General features: G+C 39.0%; 1 protein-coding gene across 7 annotated transcripts in view; it reads right to left on the bottom strand.

Moving 5' to 3' along the window:
- The window catches only part of hycc2 (hyccin PI4KA lipid kinase complex subunit 2), a 64,972-nt gene that overhangs the window by 33,031 nt on the left and 16,715 nt on the right, over window positions 1-15,226 (bottom strand). For 2 of the 7 annotated variants that reach the window (XM_067442969.1, XM_067442970.1), the window contains exons 2-3: window positions 4,283-4,356; window positions 3,744-3,827 (exon numbers count right to left, since the gene is read on the bottom strand). In XM_067442969.1, coding sequence (XP_067299070.1) covers window positions 3,744-3,791 — 48 coding nt within the window. In that variant the 5' untranslated portion in view covers window positions 3,792-3,827; window positions 4,283-4,356. The other 5 variants (XM_067442967.1, XM_067442972.1, XM_067442965.1 and 2 more) reach the window with 5 other exon arrangements.

The raw sequence follows: 15,226 nt of genomic DNA, 5'->3' as shown, positions 1-15,226 counted from the left end.
TCACCACTTCTACGAGATCTGTTTCTAAACAATTAAACACACTTTTGAATAAAGAAGTGGGGAGTGTGTCAAGGGTGCAGTTTGATGTTTTAAGGTGCTGTACCATTTCTTCTAAAATTTAACATCAATTGCTTCAAAATCTGACTGTAACGAGGTTCTTTAATAAAAGGAAGGAGGCGGGAACCGGAAAACATTCAACAAACTTTTTAATAAAAATAAAAATAAACAAAACAAAAGTAAACCGCAGGCAGCCCCTCGCGTACGACTGCCCGCACACACATAATAAAACGCGGGCAGCCCCTCACGGACGACTGCCCGCACACACAACAAAACGTAAACAAAACATAACATAAATTCCAGGCCTGGTCCTCTCTCGTCTTCCCCTGCCTTCGCTCCTTATATGCTCCCGTCACTCGGCCGCAAGACGAGACCGGTGTGGCGCGCAGCTGGCACTCATTAGCACTCGTCACCGGTCCGTTCTCGCGGTCCCTCGCCCCACTGCTTGCCACACTGACATAGTAACTTTCTGATGTTGTGGTCTGATCTGTCTGACCCCAGAGCAACTACAGGATATGCTGATCGCCTTTCTTATATTTTTTATTTTCTCTGAGAAGAAGGAAGCAAACTCGCTGCATTTGCTGTCTGAGAGCATTTCCCTAGGAATGTGACTCGGGGGGTTTGTTAGTCTGTCTACAGTAGCAAAAAGAGTGCGCGTGTTGTTTATGTTTCTGTTTATAATATTTGAGAAGAAGTTCTGTCTAGCTTTGCATAGTTCAACATTGAAAGCATGAAGGCTGTCTTTATAGATGTTATAATGGACTACAAGTTTTGTCTTTCGCCACATGCGTTCAGATTTTCTGCATTGTCTTTTCATTATTTGAGCTGCTGTTGAGATTCTCCAAGGTGCCTTTTGTTTGCCACTCTTTTTCCTGACTTTCAGAGGAGCAATATCATCAATTACACTCTTAACCTTTGGGTTAAAGGAGTCAAGGAGAAAATCAACAGAGTTTGCAGATATGCTTGGTGTTAGCAATATAGCCTTCATAAACAGCACATTAGTGTTCTCATTTAAAGGGTTAGTTCACCCACAAATTAAATTTATTTCATGAATGACTCACCCCAATGTCGTTCCACACCTGTAAGACCTCGGTTCATCCTCGGAACACAGTTTAAAATATTTTAGATTTAGTCCGAGGGCTTTCTGTCCTTTTAATGTAAGTGTATGCCCACTTGCTGTCCACGTCCTGAAGGTAATGAAAACATCATCAAAGTAGTCCATATGTGACATCAGTTGGTTAGTTAGACTCTTCTGATGCGTTGACAATACATTTTGGTCCAAAAATAACAAAAAATACTACTTTATTCAGCAATCTCTTCTCTTCCACGTTTGTTTTCAAACCTCAAATAAAGAATCAAACGGTCGCGAATCAGCAGATTGATTCGTGATTCATATCGCCAATGTCACGTGATTTCAGCAGTTTGCCAGTTTGACACGCGATCTGAATCTTGAATCATGACTGATTGATTCTTTATTTGAGGAACACGGAAGAGAAGACAATGCTGAATAAAGTCGTATTTTTTGTTATTTTTGGACCAAAATGTATTGTCGACACTTCAAAAGAGTCTAACTAACCAACTGATCTCACATATGGACTACTCTGATGATGTTTTCATTACCTTCTAGACGTGGACAGCAAGTGGGCATACACTTACATTCAAAGGACTCAGACTATCTAAAATATCTTAAACTGTGTTCCGAGGATGAACAGAGGTCTTACGGGTGTGGAGCGACATTGGCGTGAGTCATTAATTAAATACATTTTTGGGTGAACTAAACCTTTAAGCATCTCGTTTTGACAGAGACAGATCTAGCTTCAATGGCAGGAGAGATTGATATATAAAAGAAAATACAGAAATGATCAGACAGTGCCACATCCTTTATAACAATTAACCTTTGGGTTAAAGGAGTCAAGGAGAAAATCAACAGAGTTTGCAGATATGCTTGGTGTTAGCAATATAGCCTTCATAAACAGCACATTAGTGTTCTCATTTAAAGGGTTAGTTCACCCACAAATTAAATTTATTTCATGAATGACTCACCCCAATGTCGTTCCACACCTGTAAGACCTCGGTTCATCCTCGGAACACAGTTTAAAATATTTTAGATTTAGTCCGAGGGCTTTCTGTCCTTTTAATGTAAGTGTATGCCCACTTGCTGTCCACGTCCTGAAGGTAATGAAAACATCATCAAAGTAGTCCATATGTGACATCAGTTGGTTAGTTAGACTCTTCTGATGCGTTGACAATACATTTTGGTCCAAAAATAACAAAAAATACTACTTTATTCAGCAATCTCTTCTCTTCCACGTTTGTTTTCAAACCTCAAATAAAGAATCAAACGGTCGCGAATCAGCAGATTGATTCGTGATTCATATCGCCAATGTCACGTGATTTCAGCAGTTTGCCAGTTTGACACGCGATCTGAATCTTGAATCATGACTGATTGATTCTTTATTTGAGGAACACGGAAGAGAAGACAATGCTGAATAAAGTCGTATTTTTTGTTATTTTTGGACCAAAATGTATTGTCGACACTTCAAAAGAGTCTAACTAACCAACTGATCTCACATATGGACTACTCTGATGATGTTTTCATTACCTTCTAGACGTGGACAGCAAGTGGGCATACACTTACATTCAAAGGACTCAGACTATCTAAAATATCTTAAACTGTGTTCCGAGGATGAACAGAGGTCTTACGGGTGTGGAGCGACATTGGCGTGAGTCATTAATTAAATACATTTTTGGGTGAACTAAACCTTTAAGCATCTCGTTTTGACAGAGACAGATCTAGCTTCAATGGCAGGAGAGATTGATATATAAAAGAAAATACAGAAATGATCAGACAGTGCCACATCCTTTATAACAATTTTTAGAGGAGGAGGGGGAGGGCCTGAGAGCTGTGGCCACAGACTTTGGTGGTTTGTGGGGCTCGCCACTTTTTTGTTGATATCTGGAGGCTCATAGTAATTGAGTGTGATAGTCTTTTTATTTTCTCTGAGAAGCTCAGAATTCTTACATACTGCATAAATAGCAGGAGAGGCAGCGCATAGCGAGCATGGGGAGAGATGCTGCCTGCACTGAGGGAAAAAAATGACCGTTTGCGGAGTTTCAGTGACATTATTACATTCATAATCCTATAACATAGAATCACACAGTCCAGTATCAAGATACATATCGAATCGTGACACGAGTGTATTGTTACACCCCTAATTGGTACAGATCATTGAGATCTACTGATTATGTCTACAAATCCAACTGAGCATAATTACCCATAACTTCCCATGCTGTCACAGGCTGGAGTATCCTTTGTGTTTGAGATGCTGTTGGTTCATTGTGCTGCGATTCGGGATCAGACTAGAACATGTTTGGGCCAGGGCTCGCAAAGATGATGTCTCGGGGCTAATGTGTTTTCCAGTCGGGCTGCCCGACGGCCATCTTAAATAGGGAAATAACATCCCTTTCCTGATGTGCGTTGTTCATGCTCATGACTTGATATTTAAAGGAAAAATACATTTGGGATTTCCCAATGCATGTACTTGGCTTGAGTGTGTGTGTGTGTGTGTGTGTGTGTGTGTGTGTGTGTGTGTGTGTGTGTGTGTGTGTGTGTGTGTGTGTGTGTGTGTGTGTGTGTGTGTTAGTAAAAAAGCTTTTAGGCCTTAATACTCGCCTCCTTGACTCACCTTGAATTCTGAGAGCCAGTCTTCCACTATCGCTGTATCTGTAGCCATCAGCCCGGACTGAGACAAGAGAGATGGACAGAAGCCCTACAGATCAGAAGGAGCGTCTTATTACAGGTGGTTTTAAGCAATCTTTTATAACAGCATTTATAAAGGTAAAATGCACTGGAAAAATTGCTTTGAGGGTCAAATATAGGTTCTTAGAGTGCAAGGTGTGCCTGCATTCTCAGTGGAAGAGAGGGACTGGATCTAAAACCTCTCCATCTTATAGAACGAACCCGCCCAATCACTCAACTACAGGCTGACCACTATATCCGCCGCTCCTGGACGCTTCCCATCATGCACAGGGATATTAATTATTCATCCGAGGGTGTGAACGGGCTCCAATGCGGAAGGCCAGATCCAGCACAGAGCCACACTTATGACTGACTAACACAGGGAAAGGTACCAATGCCCCTCATTACGGCACACAAGGGTTTTAGAGAACAATATAAATATAAAACGGTCCTTTACAGCAAAAGTGCTATTAAAGTGTTACTCACTCACTCTGCGATGTGGCTCTGTCAGATCCAACACACCTGGCTCTGCTTCATCTTCAACACGCTTCCCGAAGAACCTGCAGCAGATCGAGCTGGGTTAAAATAACCTGCCGTCAAATGCTCCGCGCAAACATGTGCTCTCTGAAGCTCTGGGGTGTCTTTTCTCCACGCTCATCAGCGTGTAACAGATTATGGGACAAGAAATGAATGTAGGATGGGGCTTGGTTCTGTCCGCCGGTTGTTGATTGGATGTTAAGAAGTGGGCGTGGCCAGCAGGTGCAGGTAAACCTCAGGAGGCACTAACACGGGAAGCACTAGTGCACCCAACACAAAAGGTAGCAGCACAACTACAATATATATATTAGGGATACCACAATACTCAATATAATATCGAACCGTTGGGTACGGCTTTCACGGTTCAATACGCGCTGGTGAATTGCGTTTTTTTCCGGTTTTGCATTTATCTAATTATTTCCATTACTCTCCGTTTGAAATATTTCTCTCAGTTTATTTCGGCTGTGTTTGAGTGTGCCTATGAGTCTACGCGCTTATATGAGCAAATATCCAATCATATGCACTGGAGTTAAGGCGCGTTTTAAAGCCTTGCCGGTTAAACATTTCACTGGCGTGCCATGCACTGTTTTGCATTGAGCGCGTGCACTAAACGTCTGTCAAACACACGTGATTACTGGACAAACACACACAAGGTTAACATATATAAACGCAGTCGGTTATGTCTAAAGTGGAAGTAAAATCGTGTGCGTCTGTATATGAGATGCGAGCAGGTCTTCAATTGACAGCAGCGCAGCCTAATCCTTAAAGGGACAGTTAACCTCTAAAATGATTTTAATAAAATTGTAGCGTCTGTGGTCTCTTACAATGAGGATCAAAGAGGAACCCAATGTTGATTGTAAAAAGGGGGGGGGGGGGGGTAGCTTTTAGCCGCATGTAAATTAAGAGCCACGCCACAGAGTCTGGGGGAAGTGACAACTTCGGCAGTTTTACGACCCAGTCCAAATAAAACAGGCCATGATCGGGTCACACGACTCGAACCGTGTTTCCCCCCCTTTTCATTCCCCAGACCGAAAGGCGCCAAGGCTCCTGTCAATACACAAGGACTCACAAACACACACACACTTTCCTTATGAAGCTTTAATTAAGACTATTCTAGACTGTATACGAGGTAGCTTGGTGTGTATATGCATGCTCCTTGACTCAGGCCTACTCAGTCATGGCGTAGAAACAATGTAAGCTCATTTTAAATGCTTGTATTTCTGTGTAAAATTTTATCTCTGTTTTAATATCTCCTAGCCATAAGGTGTTTGATATCTAAATATTCCTATTTCTTTGACTTACTCAACGATGCACAAAATGGGATTGTGAAATGTATCATTAATATGTTTAGCCGACTTGGGAGTAAAACCATACAAAATCAACACCCCTTTACGACACCTCAGAAACATGCAAAATAGGCCATAAAATAAGACAAAGAGAACTTTTCCCGCTCAGAATTCACCCTCTGGATTGGGTGAATTAGCCAGAAGGGGGCGTGGATTAATTGTCTTAAAAGACCAGTGGAGACCACAATCGTGCGCTTCTAAAAAACTCTTCTGAACTCTTCTGAATCTCTTCTCTTCTGAAAAACTCCTCTTCAAAAAACTCCTTTTCTGGAAATCTCCGCTCTTCCGACAATCCGGTCGTCAACAACCCCTTTGCTCCTAGTTCCATCAACTTACTAGCCCACGGGCTTCTTCAGGAGGGGGACACGAAGCGCCGCTAAAGGAAAAACTACTTCCCCTCCCGACCTCGGAGAGAACCACCAAATACGCAGAAATACACACACACAAGCGAGAAGCCAAAACGAAACCATAAAGAATGCAAGTATTCTTCTTCTTATAAATTCAAACTGCTGTAAAGAGGGTGTGTTATTTTCCCGTTGGGACAAGTTAACTCCGTGAAGGTTGTATTTGATGAACTGAAGGAAAGCTGCTTCTTACCTCTAATGCTTTGTACCATCTCTCTCTCTTGCTCTCTCTTTCTTTTATCTCTCTCTAATTTCAGTCTATTCATTATTCTCTTTTATGTATTCTTTCGTTAATATCTATACTTCTACTCTCTTGATGCATATTTAGTATGTACTTTCTGTGTGAATCGTAGTGTTATTTTTAGTCTGTGTTTATTAAACCTCCAAAAGACATTTAATGAGTTGAATCTGTTATTCTGCCACATACACAAAGTCAATGAAACTTGCGATCTAACGTTACCTCACTGCTTATGCTACTATGTTAGTAAAGTAAACTGTATGACCATTTGAAATATTGAACTTATCCTGATCAGTAAAGTTAATGTTTCTTATGCGCTCGTAAAGCAGTAATCCCTTATTGAGAATTGATTTGAAAAGTCTATAACTAATTTGCAGGACAAACTTAGTAGGATAATTTCAAGCAAGTCTGTAAAGGGTTACTTGTATTTAATTAAACATTTTTCCCTATCGGAAAATCTTAATACGTAATGAACAACTGGCAAATTATATTCATAAATTCATGAATATTGAATATTAAATCCCTTTTGAGTTAATTATTCCCCGAGATATTCAACTCATAGTCATTGTTGTTACAAAATAAAAAAGACCTTTAATATAGCAGCTTTTAATCAATGTTGTATATTGAAGACTATGTAGTTTTAATTTAAGCCTACATTTATTCATTCAATTTCATACTTAATACTGCTGTACATCTCTGAGCTACCACTGTAAATCTTTATATATATTTATTTTATATTATAAAATACACTAGGAATGTGTACAAGGGTTTTTAAAGTAAATCTTTAAGTTTAAGTAAGGGTTTTAAGCAAAGTAAAATAAAGAAAGATTATTGCAATACAAACATTTTCTCCCTAACCTCTTTCTGTTCCTGTCGCCTAAGAATAGAATAGCAAAAAAACTGAACCGAACCGGAAAACTGTGGATAAAAACCGAGGTATATATTGAACCGTGGACTAACTGTATTGTTGCTAACATATCATTCCCTAATATATACAGTGCCTTGCGAAAGTATTCGGCCCCCTTGAACTTTGCGACCTTTTGCCACATTTCAGGCTTCAAACATAATGATATGAAACTGTAATTTTTTGTGAAGAATCAACAACAAGAGGGACACAATCATGAACGACATTTATTGGATATTTCAAACTTTTTTAACAAATCAAAAACTGAAAAATTGGCCGTGCAAAATTATTGGTCCCCCTTAAGTTGACCCTTTGTAGCGCCGCCTTTGGCTGCGATTACAGCTGTACGTCTCTTGGGGTGTGTCTCTATCAGTTCTGCTCATCGAGAGACTGAAATGTTTGCCCATTCCTCCTGCAGAACAGCTGGAGCTCAGTGAGGTCGGATGGAGAGCGTTTGTGAACAGCAGTTTTCAGCTCTTTCCACAGATTCTCGACTGGATTCAGGTCTGGACTTTGCCTTGGCCATTCTAACACCTGGATATGGTTATTTTTGAATCATCATTGTAGATTGTGCTTTATGTTTTGGATCATTGTCTTGTTGGAAGACAAATCTCCGTCCCAGTCTCAGGTCTTTTGGAGACTCCATCAGGTCTTCTTCCAGAATGGTCCTGCATTTGGCTCCATCCATCTTCCCATCAATGTCCCTGTCCCTGCTGAAGAAAAGCAGCCCCACACCATGATGCTGCCGCCACCATGTCTGACAGTGGGGATGGTGTGTGTTCAGGGTGATGAGCTGTGGTGCTTTTACGCCAAACATAACGTTTTGCATTGTTGCCAAAAAGTTCAATTTTGGTTTCATCTGACCAGAGCACCTTCTTCCACATGTTTGGTGTGTTTCCCAGGTGGCTTGTGGCAAACTTTAAACAAAATGTTTTTCTTCTTGCCGCTTATCCAGAAAGGCCAGATGTGTGCAGTATCCGACTGATTGTTGTCCAATGGACAGAGTCTCCCACCTCAGCTGTAGATCTCTGCAGTTCCTCCAGAGGGATCATGGGCCTCTTGGCTGATCTCTGATCAGTCTTCTCCTTGTATGAGCTGAAAGTTTAGAGGGACGGCCAGGTCTTGGTAGATTTGCAGTGGTCTGATACTCCTTCCATTTCAATATTATCGCTTGCACAGTGCTCCTTGGCAAAGCTTGGGAAATCTTTTTGTATCCAAATCTGGCTTTAAACTTCTCCACAACAGTATCTCGGACCTGCCTGGTCTGTTCCTTGTTCTTCATGATGCTCTCTGCGCTTTAAACGGACCTCTGAGACTATCACAGTGCAGGTGCATTTATACGGAGATTTGATTACACACAAGTGGATTCTCTTTATCATCATTAGTCATTTAGGTCAACACTGGATCATTCAGAGATCCTCACTGAACTTCTGGAGAGAGTTTGCTGCACTGAAAGTAAAGGGGCCGAATCATTTTGCATGCCCAATTTTTCAGTTTTTGATTTGTTAAAAAAGTTTGAAATATCCAATAAATTTCTTTCCACTTCATGATTGTGTCCCACTTGTTGATTCTTCACAAAGAAATTACAGTTTCATATCTTTTTGTTTGAAGCCTGAAATGTGGCAAAAGGTTGCAAAGTTCAAGGGGGCCGAATACTTTCGCAAGGCACTGTATAAAATATATATATATATTACAATACCTCTGGTAACACTTTACAGTAAGGTTTATTTATTAAACATTAGTTAATGTATTAACTAACATGACCTACCATGAGCAGTAGATGTGTTACTGTATTTGTTCATCTTTGTTAATGTTAGGAAATAAAAATACAGCTGTTCATGTTCGTTCACAGTGCATTAACTAATGTTAACAAGACTTTAATACGCTATTAGTAAATGTGGAAATGAACAATAACAAAGATTAACAAAAGCTATCTAATGAACTCTATTTGTAAAGGGTAACCAGATTTTCTTTCATTTAAAAACAGCACGTTTTGCACCATTCATGATTTTTCATGCCTATTTCTGATTTATTTTCACAAGAAAATTGGCCAGTTACGATACTGGCTGCGATACTTTTCTTGGTTTAAGCAAAATTATTTGTTGTTATTTCTCTATAACAGGCCAAGCTGGCCTTAAGAAATATATGGAATTTAAATGAAAGGCAATCACTGCAGTATAATCACAAACAAAGACACTATGCACATGAGCAGTTTTGATTTAAATTAGATTGCATGATTTTAAGAGCAAGTTGCATTTGGGGAAATGATTGCGATGCAGTTTGTGTGCCTAGAGATTAGAGATCAGCCAAAGTGAAGCGAAAGACCGGCCGCTTGCAGGAGTGTGTGTGTGATGCACAAACATTACGCTTCTGGTCGACCGGTGCAGATCTAGAAAACCAGCTGCACAGATTCAAACTCAGGCTAAAAGGCCAAGCCTCGGCTAATGTCCTGTGTGTGATTGTGAAGGGTGTAGGCTGCGCTTATTGATGGGAAATGTTTTTAGTGAGAGACTGATAATTAAAAATGTCTAAAATAAAATTGACCATGAAGGAGTTGAGGAAACTACTTTAATTACTCTTAAAGCTAAAATTTCTTATTTAAAGCTATTTAAAATAGTTAATTTATTTACTTCGGTAGGAATTTATTTATTCTGCTCTGTTGTTGAATGATATGAAATTGTTTAATTAATGATTTGTCTACAAAACAATTGATAAAGCAATATTTTCTCTGTTAGTGGATGTAGCCTGCAATAAGAGATCCAGATTAGTTTGAAAAACACGTTTGTAATGCTTTCAGTTCCATTATTCTTAGATCTTTATAACGCGTTTAAAACCTCTAATTAATCGCAAAATCACCAAAAACAATTACACAGATTCTATGTGGCCCAGCTATCTTACACACACACACACACACACACACACACACACACACACACACACACACACACACACTGCCCCTAAACCTACCCATCACAGGAAACATGCTGCATGTTTTACTTTCTCATAAAAACATCACTTAGTATGTTTTTAAGGCCATTTAAATTATGGGGACATTTGATATGTCCTCATAAACCACATTTATATTGTAATACCAGTGTAATACCCATGTAGTTATACAAATTTGTGTCCTCATAAACCACATAAACAGGCTCACACACACACACACACACAATGAATGACTGACATATTGATAATCAATGAATGAGACAAAACATTTAAAATTAGATGTTCATTAAGCAACGTAAATGCAGATTAATATAGAATATAAAAATATTAATATTAATAATAATGTAAACATACTTTTGCAATGCTGTTGCAATCATTTGTAAAAGTATAATGCGTTATGAATCTAGTAAATGTCTCACTGTTGCCGTTTCTGCCAGAAGACCTCATATCAGCGTCATCATTTATGAGTTATTATTCGATCAAGCTTTTATTAGACCTGCTCTTCTGTCGCGGCGATTCCAGCTCAACATCACGACTCCCAGCATCAGAGAGAGTGTGTGTGTGTGTGTGTGTGAGAGAGAGAGAGAGAGAGAGAGAGAGAGAGAGAGAGAGAGCGCCAATGGAAACCCGATGATCAAAATATAGGAAACGCTGAGACATTCCACGCGTACGGGCTCTGACGTCACGAGTCACACACACTCATCTGCAGTTATGAGAACAGCACGCGCGCGTCGCAGAATAAAGGACACGTGACCGCGTGATGACGATGATGAACTCACCACTGTCCAGCACAACTGTCTGCCGGAGTCCGTCACGGCAATGACGACACACAACCGGAAGCACCCCCCCCCCCCCCCCCCCTCCAAACACACACACACACACACACACACTCACACTCACATAATAAAAGCTTTTCTAATGGGTTTATGGAATAGACATCTCATGCATATTATAAATCTTCATAAATGTGTGTGTTTTAATTTATTTTATGTGTTTTGACTCTGAGGAACAAACAGCACAGTTTTCAATTACTTTAGCGTTATTACATATTATTTATTTATGTTTATTACTTTTCAAACATTACTAACCTAAAATTGAACAAGAGGGATGAAAAACAAACAACAATAATTATTATTATGGCTCAATGGGGAAAGAAAGGAAAATAAAAGAGATAAATGAAATGATTGTACGAACGCTTCCATATTTATACTGGATATACCTCACATATTTAACCCTCACTAACCCTAACCCATATTAATGCTGAATATACCTCACATATTTAACCCTCACTAACCCTAACCCATATTAATGCTGAATATACCTCACATATTTAACCCTCACTAACCCTAACCCATATTAATACTGAATATACCTCACATATTTAACCCTCACTAACCCTAACCCATATTAATACTGGATATACCTCACATATTTAACCCTCACTAACCCTAACCCATATTAATGCTGAATATACCTCACATATTTAACCCTCACTAACCCTAACCCATATTAATACTGAATATACCTCACATATTTAACCCTCACTAACCCTAACCCATATTAATACTGAATCTACCTCACATATTTAACCCTCACTAACCCTAACCCATATTAATACTGAATATACCTCACATATTTAACCCTCACTAACCCTAACCCATATTAATACTGAATATACCTCACATATTTAACCATCACTAACCCTAACCCATATTAATACTGAATAAACCTCACATATTTAACCCTCACTAACCCTAACCCATATTAATACTGAATATACCTCGCATATTTAACCCTCACTAACCCTAACCCATATTAATGCTGAATATACCTCACATATTTAACCCTCACTAACCCTAACCCATATTAATACTGAATATACCTCACATATTTAACCCTCACTAACCCTAACCCATATTAATACTGAATCTACCTCACATATTTAACCCTCACTAACCCTAACCCATATTAATACTGAATATACCTCACATATTTAACCCTCACTAACCCTAACCCATATTAATACTGAATATACCTCACATATTTAACCATCACTAACCCTAACCCATATTAATACTGAATATACCTCACATATTTAACCCTCACTAACCCTAACCCATATTAATACTGAATATACCTCACATATTTAACCCTCACTAACCCTAACCCATATTAATACTGAATAAACCTCACATATTTAACCATCACTAACCCTAACCCCATATTACTACTGAATATACCTCACATATTTAACCCTCACTAACCCTAACCCATATTAATACTGAATATACCTCACATATTTAACCCTCACTAACCCTAACCCATATTAATACTGAATATACCTCACATATTTAACCCTCACTAACCCTAACCCATATTAATACTGAATATACCTCGCATATTTAACCCTCACTAACCCTAACCCATATTAATACTGAATATACCTCGCATATTTAACCCTCACTAACCCTAACCCATATTAATACTGAATATACCTCACATATTTAACCCTCACTAACCCTAACCCATATTAATACTGAATAAACCTAACATATTTAACCCTCACTAACCCTAACCCATATTAATACTGAATATACCTCACATATTTAACCATCACTAACCCTAACCCATATTAATGCTGAATATACCTCACATATTTAACCATCACTAACCCTAACCCATATTAATGCTGAATATACCTCACATATTTAACCCTCACTAACCCTAACCCATATTAATACTGAATAAACCTAACATATTTAACCCTCACTAACCCTAACCCATATTAATACTGAATATACCTCACATATTTAACCCTCACTAACCCTAACCCATATTAATGCTGAATATACCTCACATATTTAACCCTCACTAACCCTAACCCATATTAATACTGAATATACCTCACATATTTAACCCTCACTAACCCTAACCCATATTAATACTGAATATACCTCACATATTTAACCATCACTAACCCTAACCCATATTAATACTGAATAAACCTCACATATTTAACCCTCACTAACCCTAACCCATATTAATACTGAATATACCTCGCATATTTAACCCTCACTAACCCTAACCCATATTAATGCTGAATATACCTCACATATTTAACCCTCACTAACCCTAACCCATATTAATACTGAATATACCTCACATATTTAACCCTCACTAACCCTAACCCATATTAATACTGAATCTACCTCACATATTTAACCCTCACTAACCCTAACCCATATTAATACTGAATATACCTCACATATTTAACCCTCACTAACCCTAACCCATATTAATACTGAATATACCTCACATATTTAACCATCACTAACCCTAACCCATATTAATACTGAATATACCTCACATATTTAACCCTCACTAACCCTAACCCATATTAATACTGAATATACCTCACATATTTAACCCTCACTAACCCTAACCCATATTAATACTGAATAAACCTCACATATTTAACCATCACTAACCCTAACCCCATATTACTACTGAATATACCTCACATATTTAACCCTCACTAACCCTAACCCATATTAATACTGAATATACCTCACATATTTAACCCTCACTAACCCTAACCCATATTAATACTGAATATACCTCACATATTTAACCCTCACTAACCCTAACCCATATTAATACTGAATATACCTCGCATATTTAACCCTCACTAACCCTAACCCATATTAATACTGAATATACCTCACATATTTAACCCTCACTAACCCTAACCCATATTAATACTGAATAAACCTAACATATTTAACCCTCACTAACCCTAACCCATATTAATACTGAATATACCTCACATATTTAACCATCACTAACCCAAACCCATATTAATACTGAATATACCTCACATATTTAACCCTCACTAACCCTAACCCATATTAAAGCCCCACTTGGCTACTTTTGCTCTCGGGGTCCCCCTACAGTTTGGAAAAAATAATGTCCTCAACTACTGTCGTAAGATCTGTAATCCTACAACAGGGGATGCCATCGCGCATGCATTTGTTGACATGACAACCCTGATAGCCCTGAACTAGTGATGCGTCGGTCGTCTCATAACCCGCGGACCCCGTATGTCTATTTAATGGTCGCGGGTGCGCGGCGGGTTGTAAAAATATATACAGTGGTGCGGTGCGGGCCAAATAACTTCATAAAAGTGGCGCCGCGGGTCAGTGTAGCGCTAACAGGTCGCCTGAACACTGCAAGAGGAGTTCAGAGTTCTTCTGGCGGCGCGTGTGAAATGTCTTCATCCCAGGTAACGTTACAGTCAGTGGCATGTTTCAGCATGTCATATAAATATAATTTCATGGGTTTTATTTTTTTCAAACGCCAAATAATCACGATGCTTACGTTTACAAGCCAGCGTCATTATAGTAGTCTATTGGTTACCGTTTTCCAGAATCTATATGATACTTCAGTTCAATGTTTGAGTGGTAGCTCACCGTAACAAGCATGACAGCATCGGTCGGGCACGCCTCCTTCAGCTCACGCCGACGAGCAAACGCTGGTCACATGCTGATCCTCGTCCTGCCTTTAATCCCATCACTTTTTTGTTTCCTCTTATTGCTTTCCTCCAACAAAACCTATTCTTTCTTATTTGTCTCTGCTGCTTCGGACATGACTATATTATCCGACGAACAAAGTTGGGCTCGCACGTCCGAATTTAAGGAAGTGTGGGTGTTGGTGGAAGTGACGTATATGCCGTAAAGCAGTCGAATTTTGTAGTTCTTTTTGTTCTCGGGTTACTACCCGAAACCCGAAGTTTAAAAGTACGATTAAAAACGATACAGACCCCATCAGGCTATGGCAGACGTGTCATTCAACCTATTGTAAGTCGATTTATCATCACAAGAGTCTTAAAAAATATATTTTGAAGGTTGAAAAGTTACCTAGTGCTGCTTTAATACTGGATATACCTCACATATTTAACCCTCACTAACCCTAACCCATATTAATACTGAATATACCTCACATATTTAACCCTCACTAACACATATTAATACTGAATATACCTCACATATTTAACCC

The sequence above is a fragment of the Pseudorasbora parva genome, chromosome 5, assembly GCF_024679245.1.
Source record: "Pseudorasbora parva isolate DD20220531a chromosome 5, ASM2467924v1, whole genome shotgun sequence".
Lineage (NCBI taxonomy): Eukaryota > Metazoa > Chordata > Actinopteri > Cypriniformes > Gobionidae > Pseudorasbora > Pseudorasbora parva.
The sequence above is the reverse complement of the archived record's forward strand: the minus strand, read 5'-3'. Positions and strand labels throughout refer to the sequence as shown.